Here is a 12,835-nt window from a genome sequence, read left to right on the forward strand (position 1 = left end):
TAACCCTAATCTAATTGCATCGTACTAACGATTAGGAGCTAATGACCTCAAAGATAACATAGAGCAATTTAGGTTGCAGGCTCTACATAGTTGGATTTAGGGATTGAATTGATTGAATTTAGAATTTTACGGGACTATTTTAGAATTGTCGAAATTATAGAGATTTAATTATCGATTTTGAGAATTTTACGATTACAAGGGACTAAATTCGAAAATTTTGAGGGGGTCAAAAATGCAAATTTCGAAAATTTTGTAGGGGCATAACGTAATTTTTGAAACTTTACGGACTAAATTGCAAATTCCAATATTTTTTACGGTTTAATTTCAAAATTTTGGGAGAATAATTGGGATAGTTCAGTAAATTTTCGAGGATTTTGGGATATTTGGTGAATAAATTCCTTAATGTTCAACGCAATCAGATTTGATGGTATGTTTTGTCGCAGGAAGGATATATATTTCAGGTGTAGCCACTCATGCGTTGCTAGACTCCGGAGCTACATATTCTTTTATATCTAAGACGTTAGTCCAATGACTAGGAATCATACCAGTGATGATGGATTCAGGTTTCAGAGTATCGATTCCATCTGGGGATCAGATGTTCACTTCTCTGATATTGAGAAAATTGAAGCTTCGGTTACAGAAATATGTGGTACAGGTAGACTTGATTGTGCTACCGTCGCCGGAATTTGATATCATTCTGGGCATGGACTGGCTTTCCTTTAACGAAGCTATTATATATTTTCGATATTGATCAGTATCTGTCCGACAGCCTAGCGGTAAGTCGTTTATTTTTTAGGCAGCCAGACACGGGCAGATGCCACACATCATTTCCTACATGTGTGCGAGGAAGCTTATGAAAAGAGGATGTCAGGTGTTTTTGGCCAGTATAGTATCAGTGTCAGAACCAGCCAGTTAGAGGCTAGATGACGTTGATGTGGTCAGAGATTTCCCCAGTGTTTTCCCTGACGATGTTTCAGGCATTCCACGAGACAGAGAGGTGGATTTTTCTATCGAGCTTATGCTGGGTACCGTGCCTATTTATAAGGCGCCCTATCGACTAGCACCTGCAGAGATGAAGGAGTTGAAAGATCGATTTACAGGATTTGCTAGATAAGGGTTTCATTCGCCCTAGCTTTTCTCCATGGGACGCATCGGTACTTTTTGTGAAGAAAAAAGATGGAAGCATGCGGCTATGTATTGACTACAGAGAGCTGAACAGAGTCACAGTCAAGAACAAGTATCTGTTACCGAGGATCGAGGATTTGTTTGATCAGCTTCAAGGAGCGTCAGTATTCTAAAAGATCGACCTTCGATCCTGATAAAATGAGCTGAAGGTTAGAGAGCTTGATGTGCATAAGACAGCCTTCCGATCGTATAATGGGCACTACTAGTTTCTGGTGATGTCCTTCGGACTGACAAACGCCTGCGATTTTCATGGATCTCAAGAATCGCGTGTTTCAGCAATACTTGGATCAGTTTCTCATTGTTTTTATAGATGACGTACCGATTTATTTGAGGAGCAGAGAGGAGCACAGTCAGCTTCTGAGGACCGTACTGAAGGCTCTACAGGACAGACGGATGTACGCCAAGTTCAGTAAGTGCAAGTTCTGGCTTGACAAAGTGACATTCTTGGGCCACATTGTATCTCGGGATGATATAGAGGTCGACCAAAGCAAACTTGTTGCCGTCATAGATTGGCCAGTGCCTAAGAGCGTGACAGAGATCCATAGCTTCTTGTGATTGGCTGGTTATTACAAGAAGTTTATTCAGGGTTTCTCTTCTATTGCAGCGCCTATGACCGCCTTGACGAAGAAGAATTCCAAGTTTATTTGGGGACCGGAGTACCAGGAGAGTTTCGACAGATTGAAGCAGGCTTTGACCTCAGCGCAAGTTCTAGCTATGCCATCGAGGCAGGGTGATTTTGTGGTTTATATAGATGCTTCGAGGCTCGGTTTTGGTGCAATATTGATAAAGTAGGACATAGTTATAGACTATGCATCCCGAAAATTGAAGTTCCATAAGAAGAATTATCCGACTCATGACCTCAAGCTAGCAGCAGTGGTTTTTACTTTGAAGATTTGGAGGCACTATCTGTATGGGGACAAGTACAGGATTTTCACTAACCCCCAGGGCCTGAAGTGCTTCTTCACACAAAAGAGCTGAACATGAGACAACGGAGGTGGCTAGAGCTAGTGAAGGATTATGATTGTGACATTAGTTACCATACGGGTAAGGCTAATGTGGTTGCAGATGCACTTAGCAGGAAGCACGCTATGATTGCTCATTTGTCGGTACAGAAACCACTGCAGGCGAAGATTCAAAGGTTTGAGCTTGCGGTTTATTCCAAGGGCGATGCCCCAAATCTCGATACTCTGACAGTACAGCCGAGTTTGAGATAAAGAATCCGAGTAGGGCAGAATTCTGACGAGCAGTTGCAGAAAAGGAGACAGAGGGACGAGGCTAAGGGCCGGTGACTGTATACAGTCGTGGATGGCATAGTCAGATACAGGGACCGACTATGGGTTCCTGACAGTGATTCCCTGAGAGCAGATATCTTGAGCTAGCCTCACAGTACCCCGTACTCCATCGATCCGGGGAGTACGAAGACGTATAAGGATCTTCAGTCTTTTTATTGGTGGCCGGGTGTGAAGCGGGATATTTTGTGATTCGTCTCCGAGTGTTTGACATTTAGCAGGTCAAGGCAGAGCATTGGAGAACTACAAGTAATTTTAGGCCACTCCCTATTCCCTAGTGGAAGTGGGAGTGCATTACCATGGACTTTGTGACAGAGCTTCTAAGGACGACTGGAGGATATAATGCCATATGGGTGATTGTCGATCGACTCACTAAGTCAAATCATTTTCTGCCGATCAATAAGACCTTCACCATGACTCAGTATGCAGAGATGTACATCAGAGAGATAGTCAGACTGCATGGGATTCTAGTGTCCATCGTGTCAGACAGGGATTCGTGATTCACGTCTGCGTTCTGGAAAATTCTACATCAGGCATTGGGTACTAAACTGCTATTCAGTACTTCCTTCCATCCTCAGAGCGACGGACAGTCAGAGAGAGTGATTTGGATTCTGGAGGACCTAGTCAGAGCTTGCATGATCGACTTCCAGGGCAGCTGGGAGCCGAAGATACCTCTTTTGGAGTTAACGTACAACAACAGCTTTCAGGAATCTATTGGTGTGGCTCCATATGAGGCATTGTACGAGAAGAAGTGTATGTCTCTAGTGTATTGGTACGAGGCAGGAGAGAGGGCAAAGATAGGGCCGGATATCATCAGTCATATTGCAGAGTTAGTGGTCAAGATCCAAGACATGATGAAGACCGCTCAGAGAGTTATGCATATCAGCGGCACCGAGATCTTGATTTTTCCGTAGTAGACCATGTGTTCTTGAAGGTCGCACCGATGAAAGGTGTGATGAGATTTGGAAAGAAGGGCAAGCTCAGTCTGAGATACATAGGGTCATTTGAGATACTGGATAGACTTGGGACACTTGAATACAGAGTTGCATTACCGCAAAATCTGGCGGGAGTTCACAATGTGTTCCATGTTTCCATGCTACAGAAGTACATGTCGAATCCTTCGAATGAACTGAACTATGAGCCAGATCAGCTGGCACTGAATCTATCCTTCGAGGAGAAACCCACTCAGATTCTAGACAGACAGGAGAGGAGGCTCCAGAACAAGGTGATCCACATTACCAAAGTCAATTTGCTGAATCATTGTGAGGAGGAGGCTACTTGTGAGACGAAGAGTTGTATGGTCCAGGAAATTTGCTCTACGTAATCTGAACGCATTCAATCTTAGGTTTCTTTTTAAAATATGTGTTTAATGATTTTTACGCATTTAATGCATGATTAATGCATGAATAGGTATTATTTCATGAGTTATTTCAAAAGTTTCATGCAATAGGGTTTTAAGTTTCATTTCACGATCGAACAAGGAACGGAGACCGGGGAGTATCGGGAAAAATATTTTATTGGATGATTCATTTTAATTAATCATTATGTAGTGTTTTTAAGGGTAATTTTTGAAAATTGGGCTTTGCTGGGTATTTTTACTCGTCGGGTCATATTTGTTTATCGGTACACAATTTTTAACGAATCGGGGAACGTTTTGAGGGTTCGGACAATATTTTCAAAAATGTACGCAAACGAAATATTTTCAGGAATGCTATTGGGGTTGTTGGGTTTGTTTTAATGTTTATCGGGCTTAAAAAATTTTCATCCTTTTAAAATATTATTAAGGGCACATTATTATGTTATTATATTAACCTAAACTTGGATTATGTGACCCTCATCATTGCCTAACCCTCAGCAGCCTCCCACCCCATTTCCACCTGCCTTTCCTCGCCTCTTGCAAAGAAAAAATCAGCAGCCATCGATTTTCTCCATTTTTTTTCAATCAAGCTTCCTTCTTCAACACGCGTATCTTCAAGTTTGTTAGCATATACATGATAAGGCAGGCCACGTATCTTCTTTTTTTCATCATTTACGTCATATATCTGCTGAGATGTGTGCCATGTATATAGGTTTTATAGATATTGCATGCTTTAACGTTTTTGGCATTTGGTTGATTAAAATTTCACATGTTCTTGCCCATTCTCACGTTTTTCTTGAACTTTTGTATAAGGGGGTTGCTTCTATACGTGTTTGGAGACCAATATGTCGAGCTCTTTGGTGGTTAAGATTGAGTGAGCTGCAAATTAGGTGAAGGTCGAAGGGATGCACCTCTGCGGCTAGTGTTTCGAACAATTTTGGTGAAGGGAAGAGTAGGCTCAGCTGTGGGAGAGCTGAACCATGCTAGGTTTGTCTAGAAGGGCTTAGTCGTGGGCTAGGAAGAGTTGGTTCGAGCGTGGTTTGGCTCGCTCGAGGGTGAGGTGACTTGTAGCTTCGTAGGAAGAAGAAAAGAAAAATGAAATTCTGGTCACAAGCTTAGTGCTGCCGTTCTGCTCTTGGATCGCCGCAGCGCTGAAGTTTCGCACTTGGTAGCGCCGCAGTGCCTAGGTGCTTAACTAGCGCTGCACTCCTGGCGCCGGTGCAGGGGAGGGACATTTAACTTCAGTTTTGCGCGATGGTCTTGATTGAGCTGGTTTCGTGAATTATAAAATGGCCGAAATAAGTGGTTTAGAGGCTGATCATGTAAGTTCGAGTCGTGGTTTGAGTCGGAAAGATTTGGTTATGTTTATGGGTTGATTCGGGTTAAAACCGAGATCCCGGTCCAAATTTTAATACGAATCGTGTAAGTTTTGAATCTGGCTTGAGTTTACGTCTAAGAAATACTTTTAACAATGTTTTGAGGTGTTTTGAGGAGTTTGGTAAGCTTCGGGTTAAAATTTTGAGGTCAGGGGCAAAATGATCATTTTGCACCCGGTTGTGTAACGCCCCGAAAATTTGAAGGTCCACGTAAACCACATGCATGCAAGTTATTAAATTCCTTGTGTATTTCAATTAATTGTTTTAATTGCATAAATTAATCATGTTGTTTATGTTGACATGTTTAAAATATAATTTTCTACATGGTTGCATTAAAATATATTTTAAAGGATATTCAAGTTGCAATTGAGTAACGGAGACCAAAGGCTGAAAAACAGAAAATATTTCTTATTAAATAATTTTTTTTTATTATTTAAAATAAGGGTGATGCTTTTTCTTATATTTTAATTTTTATTTTTGAAAATAGGAGTTTTGTGGTGATTTTATACGCCGGGACGTAATTTTTATTGGTGTTGTATTTTCAACAAAAATACGAACGTTTTGGTAATCCGGATAATAATTTCACAAACTTTATCAAACAAAATATTTTATTTATGCACTAATGGGCTTATTGGACCTAACTAACCTAGTTAATGGGCCTAAGCTACCATTAGTAATTTTATTTAGCATTTAAAGTGCAATCTACCCTATAATTAAATCACAACTCACGCCGCTTACCCCAACAAATCATCAAGACTCATTTTCACCTACAACTCATGGCACCAACAAAGATTTAACAAGGGAAGTTTCGAATTCTTCAAGGGAATTAAAGCCAAGGTCGTTCGTTGCCGTTCTTCGTGATTGTTGCGTGATTTCTTAATTGCTCGCAAGCGCACGACGTCATGTTATAGTAAAATGTATTTTCGAGTACAAGTGTCGATCCCACGAGTAATGTGTATATAAATGTATAATAGTACTTGTGATTAAAATAGTCTCGACTTTATTTAGAATAATCAATTAAAAGATTTGTTTGCAAGAATAACTAAATTGCAAATGGATTTAAATGTAACACTAATTTATAACAATTAACAATGGAATAAAAGATCTAGAGGTCCGATTTCACGCAACTGTCCACCATGTGTAATTGATTGTAGCTATGTTATAAAAATCAATCTTATTCATTAGCCAAGAATCCCATAATTACCTACTCCCTCTCCTGAGTGTTGTGTAGACTGTAATTATTTAAAAATGGATTGCAACATTCCCATCAACAATCTATTAATAAATAACACAACAAGCACTAGATTCTCTATTGGCTTCGATAGCAATATAGGCCCTTCCAAACTCTATAAATACCATTGATGTATTTTTCTCATTTCTTGTTTATAATTTCCTCTTCCGAGTGATAAATTGTAAACATATAAATCATTCAAATTATGGCCAATAAATTGAAAGCATTAAGATTAGAACAATACAAATGAACGATAAAAAGAACTTAAATAGCTTAGTTCATAGATTCTAACACATGGTTTCTAGTTTTGTTCCATCTTTCCTGTAGAAATAACAATTAGTTCATAATAACACAAACAAAACAAGGTTTTGAAACAAGACATATCAACTGAAAAATAAAAGAAAGAAGAACTTAGAACAAGAGTTTGAAGTGCTAATTCCGTCTCCAGAGTTGTGCAGCAGATTTCAAAAAAAAAAACTTGATGAACTAGATTCTTTAATCTTCTAGCAGCAGCCTCCACTCTTCCCTTGGCTCCCTAATACCCTAGATGGTAAGTATATGATGTTTTTTTATAGTCCAGACAGCCTCAATTCGTAGCACACCAATATCTTGGAATTTTCATGTGCAGCACACAAAAATACAGATTTTCTGGATTCTGTTTTTGCAAGGAGCGCGGGTGCGGTCAAGAGGATACCGCGGTTGCGGTGTTGGTTCTGGTGTGCCAGCGCAGGTGTGGTGTTAACTTTAGCGCGGGTGCACTGCAATACCGCGGGTGCGATATATGTAATACCGCGGGTGCGGTATATGTAATAGCGCGGGTGCGCTACTGCTTCTGTATTTTTTATCTTTTGCACTTTCCAATTCAACACTTTAATACTCCACACTCTCATTCTAAGCTTCCAAAATATAAAAACAAAAACAATAACAAATCACATAAAACCTACTCAAGAATCACATAATTCCAAGTTAAAAACAAGTAATAAAATTACAATAAATTGCACTTCTCAAATTCCCCCAAACTTAGGATTTTGCTAGCCCGAGCAAAACAAAACAATACAAACAAACAAGTCATGAAATACTTTAAAGAACTTGGCCTCAAGATAATTTAATTAACTTTTCATGCATTCCTTATTCAAATCAATTAAACCAATTTTTCATCCGGATATAATCATGCAATCGGTTAATTTTCTTAACTTCTAATCTATTCAACTCATGTTTCAAAACATTCTCAATTGATTTCAATTTTTACAAACACAATCAAGAGGTCTTTTTCGGTAAAAATTGGGTTCAAGGCAATATTCATTCAAGAAAGGAGTACCCAATAAATATTTGATGCAATGAAGTGTGTGTAAAATTGATCAAGATTCGTACTCAATGGAAGTGTTTATCGATTTTCCATAGGCTTGATTCTCCCAATCACTCTCCACTAGTATATTGGACAACTATGACTTGGTCAATAGGATTTGCAATGCTTGTAATGTTAGGCCTTGGATCATGGCTACAAATAAAGATTAGGAGTTCAAATAAGGGAGTAAGTTGAATTTTATCTCTTTTGCAAACTCCACTTTTTCTTTTATCTCCATTTTTTATTCATTTCTTATCTTTTTCTCACATTTTTCTCCAACTTCTTCAATGAAACATCATTTATTTTTCTTTTCTTTTGTAGGAGAATTTCAATTTCTTTGATCCTTTGAATTCTTACTCCCTTGAGAAGGTAGGAAATTAATGTTTAAGATATTCAATGGGGTGGTAAATGTGGGATATTTGAAAGGATATCGAATGGGGGTCTCTTACACATATTTACGTGTGCCATTCGAATTTATATAAGCTACAAAGAGGTGACAAATGATAAATTATTTTTATTTGGTAGCTTGAAAGGCTCAATAGGTCCAAAAAAATCACCTAAATCATTCCTAAATCATAAATTGTCCGTATTTCGCCTCGAGTGTTGTTTGGATAGTTCTAAACAAAATCTCAATTCACCAACACAAAGTAGAATCTAATCATCGTGAAAAAATGATGTTTCAATGCATCAACCAAATACATATATATTCAAAAGAAAAGTGCTTGGCTTCAAAGAAATTTCAAGAACACAATTCTTTTCTCATATAGGCTCAAGATGGTTTCAAATGAATATTTATGAACAATATAAATAGGCCCAAATAAAATCAAAGATTGCCTCAATCATATATGTGTTTGCAAAAATTTATTCCAATATTAAATGAAAATCACAAAGTTGTATAGAAATTATAAGTCTCAAACTTACCAGATCTCATGATTGTTCTCTAAATTTTTTCCAATTGATTGACGATCATGAATGAAATACATGACATTTCTTCCAATACACAAATTTTGTTCATCATTGGCCATTTCAAAAATTTTCACGACTTTCATGACTATGAAACTATAAACACACAAGCAAATATATCTCAAAAGTAAATAAAACACTCAAATAAAACCAAATGACACCACAAACACACAAGCAAATATATATAACATCACCCCCAAACATAAATATATGCATCGCCCTCGATGTAAATGATCGTGAAAGTTAGGGAATACACATACCTCGGACAATGACCGTCAGTGGTCATCGCCATCCTCATCGTCTGCTCTTTCTTGTGGTGGGTGATACTCTGGTGGATCATATGCGGGCGCCCATTGCGGAGGTTGTGGAAATGGATTACCAGATGTGGAAGTTGATGGAAATTGTTGAGCCAAGATAGACGTGAAATCCATCATATAATCTATGAATGTATCGGTCCTAAACCGAAACGCGTCCATTTCTTGGCGTTGTTGGCGCATCTCCTCTTCCAAATAAGTTAATCTATCTCGCACATTTCTTGGTTGCGGTTGTGTTCGTTGTTGTTGGGCCTGAGCATGGGCACGTCTTTTTGCAGCTCTTCTGTTGAATTCTCTCTGAGCTTCACGTGTATATTGTTGATCAGATGTCAGTGACCTATGTGGTTGAATTACCACAATGGCATTTTTTTGTTTCAACAATTCTTCGTTTGCTGCCCAAGTCACTCCCGCATAATGGCATAAGTCTGTGATAAGAGAAGGGTGGAGGAGTCCACTAGGAGAGTTACCTTTTGCATAATCTAGCATTGAGTTCTGAAGCAATTGACCTAAATCAATCGTCTTTCCTGTTAAGATGCAAAAAGTCAGGATTGCCCTCTCCTTAATGACAGTAGTAGTATTGTCAGTAGGCTTAATCCTAGCCGAAATGAAGGAATATCAATCCTTGGCAACATTTTTCAGATCAGATTTGGCTAGGCTTCAATGTACATTGTCTCTCATTCGCCACTCCGCTCCCTCAATGCAAATAGTCTGAAGAATGTTATCATAATCAACTTCCTCGGCTCGATATTCTTCATATTCATCATGCATGACTTGAGGGATACTATACATCGTGTTGATGGTATGAGAATCAAAAGCTACCATCTTGCCTCGCACCAAAACTTTCAAGTGATCATGCTTAACCTTAAGGTTATCATAAAATTCCCGTACCAACGAAATGACCGCATCCGGTGGTGGCTTGCCAAACTCCTCCCAATGCCTAGCAGTAAGCATTAATCCTATTTCGGTTTGTGGGAAGCTCAGGTCAAATCCCCTCTCTTTCACAATGCTCTTGTTCAGAATTTTAGCATAATTTTCCTCCGCCTTTTCATCCCAGAACTTGTGTGCATCATAATTTGCAGACGAAGATGCACCCTTTGATTGTTTCTTTCTTGGAGGCATTTTGTCGAACACTTTCAACTCACCAAATTCCCCTTCAATCCAATTCACTAAACTTGATGATTTTTTACTCCCCCAAACTTATTAATCACAAGAACTACAACTCAACAATATACACACCAATCCAATCAACTCCAATCAACAATGTCAAGAATATACTCCACTAAATTTGCTATTTCTTTCATAACCAATGGCACCAATAATTTCTGAATTTCAAAGCCAATATAGTATGGAATTTCTCACCTTGAGTGTTGAAATGATTCTTGTAAGAACAAAATCGAAGCTCCAATCAATTCTTTGTGAAAATTTTCGAGCCCCCTTTCAAACCCTAGGTTTGGTGTTGATTTTGTGGAATGAAGATGGATATTGATGAAATTATTGAAGGTATGAATGTGTGGAGTGGGAAATGTGCATTTGAAGAAAAAAAATCGAGTGTGAAATGTGTTCTTGAGTGAGTATTTCGAAGTGATTAAGAGGTGGAGTAGAATTGTTCTTCGTTATGTCCAATGTGTGCCTGTTTCAGACTTTAAAAACATCGACTGCGGGTGCGGTGATAAACATAGCGCGGGTGCGTTCAGGATTCTGGAAAATTTTTATTTTCGACCTTCAGTGATCGCGGGTGCGGTGCTTAGCTTACCGCGGGTGCGGTGTAGCTACTGTAATTTTTTTATTTTAGACCTTCATCATCCACCGCAGGTGCGCTCTATAAACTACCGCGGGTGCGGTATGGCTACTGGAATTTTTGAATTTTCGACTTTCATCGACCGCAGGTGCAGTGTCAAACGTAGCACGGGTGCGCTAATGGTTCTGGAATTTTTCTGTTTTTACTTCAACATCCACCGCAGGTGCACTCTATAAACTACCGCGGGTGCAGTATGGCTACTGGAAAATTTATTTGTTTTCAGTCTTCAACCACAGTAGGTGCGGTATACTTCCAGCGCGGGTGCACTCTTAGAAATTGTTTTCTCCTCCAGTTTTAATCCTGAAAAAAACACAATTGGGATTCATAAGATTTGGAAAGATATAAAAACCCATTATTCCAAAAAATACACAACCTAAAATAAGAATGCAAAAGTAAAAGCAAAACCAAAGACGAAATGCAATAAAGAAACCAAAAATTTGGGTTGCCTCCCAATAAGCGCTTGGTTTAACGTCGTCAGCCCGACTATACCAATTTTGTTCATGGTGGTTCGCTCAACTCAATGATGTCGATATTCCTTACTTCGGTCCCATAGTAAGGCTTAATCCGCTGTCCATTCACCTTGAAAGTTCTTCCATCATTACTCTTTAGCTCGATAGCCTCATGAGGGTACACTGTTTCCACAACAAATGGCCCTGACCATCGCGACTTCAACTTACCAGGAAACAACTTCAGACGAGAATTGAATAATAATACTTGTTGCCCCGGTTTGAGCTCCCTTCAAACAATGATTTTGTCATGCCACTTCTTAGTCTGCTCTTTGTAGATCTTGGCATTCTCATATGCGTCATTTCGGAATTCTTCCATTTCATTTAGTTGCAATTTTCTGACATCGCCAGATGCTTTCAAGTCAAAGTTCAACTTCTTAATTGCCCAGAATGCTCGGTGCTCCAACTCTAGTGGCAAGTGACATGCTTTACCAAATACGAGCCTATAGGGAAACATCCCAATAGGTGTTTTGAATGCGGTTCGATATGCCCATAGTGCATCATCCAACTTGAGTGCCCAATTCTTCCGGTTAATGTTGACTGTCTTCTCCAATATTTGTTTAATTTCCAGGTTGGATATTTCAGTTTGTCCATTCGATTGGGGGTGATACGCCAGTGCCACTTTATGCTTCACACTGTATTTAGCCAAAAGTGAGATGAAAATGTTATTGCAAAAATGCGTATCTTCGTCACTTATAATGGCTCTCGGTGTTCCGAACCTCGTGAAGATGTTCTTATGCACGAATTTAGCTACAACATGAGCATCATTAGTATTGGTGGCGATTGCTTTCACCTATTTTGAAACATAATCCACAGCTAATAAAATATAAGAATTACCAAAAGAAGAAGGAAAAGGTCCCATGAAATCAATGCCCCAAACGTCAAAAAGTTCTATTCCCAAAATAATCGTCAGTGGTAGTTCGTGACGTCTAGAAATGTTTCCTAACCTCTGGCATCTATCACATGATTTTAGTAAGGTATAACTATCTTTAAACATACTAGGCCAATAGAAACCAGATTGAAATACCTTAGCTGCTGTTCGTGTTGCTCCAAAATGTCCACCATAAGGTGACGAGTGGCATTGCTCCAGAATTTGTTGTGCTTCGACGCCATCCACGCATCTCCTTATAACTTTTTCAGCACATCTCTTGAATACGTATGGATCATCCCATAGGTAAAACTTTGCATCGTGAAAGAATTTCTTCTTTTGGTGATAATTCAAATCTGGAGGGAGAGTATCACAGGAAAAGAAGTTGGCTATATCAGCAAACCAAGGGAGTTTCGAATTTACCTCAAACAGCTGTTCATCTGGAAATGCTTCTTTTATGGTTCCTTCATCTTTTTTATCTTCAAGTTCGAGCCGTGACAAGTGGTCGGCTACTTTATTTTCACACCCCTTCCTATCCTTAACTTAAAAATCAAACTCTTGGGGCAATAAGATCCACCTTATCAAGCGTGGTTTTGCATCCTT

General features: G+C 39.0%; 1 protein-coding gene across 1 annotated transcript; it reads right to left on the reverse strand.

Moving 5' to 3' along the window:
• Nucleotides 1-11,356: 11,356 nt before the first annotated feature.
• On the reverse strand, nucleotides 11,357-12,477 carry LOC142538695 (uncharacterized). The gene is made up of 3 exons (XM_075643996.1): nucleotides 12,392-12,477; nucleotides 11,708-11,999; nucleotides 11,357-11,530 (listed from the first exon to the last, which is right to left on the reverse strand). Exons 1-3 carry the CDS (start codon nucleotides 12,475-12,477, stop codon nucleotides 11,357-11,359), a joined length of 552 nt encoding a protein of 183 aa, XP_075500111.1.
• Between the last annotated feature and the right edge of the window lie 358 nt (nucleotides 12,478-12,835).

The sequence above is a fragment of the Primulina tabacum genome, chromosome 3 (genome assembly GCF_025594145.1).
Source record: "Primulina tabacum isolate GXHZ01 chromosome 3, ASM2559414v2, whole genome shotgun sequence".
Classification (NCBI taxonomy): domain Eukaryota; kingdom Viridiplantae; phylum Streptophyta; class Magnoliopsida; order Lamiales; family Gesneriaceae; genus Primulina; species Primulina tabacum.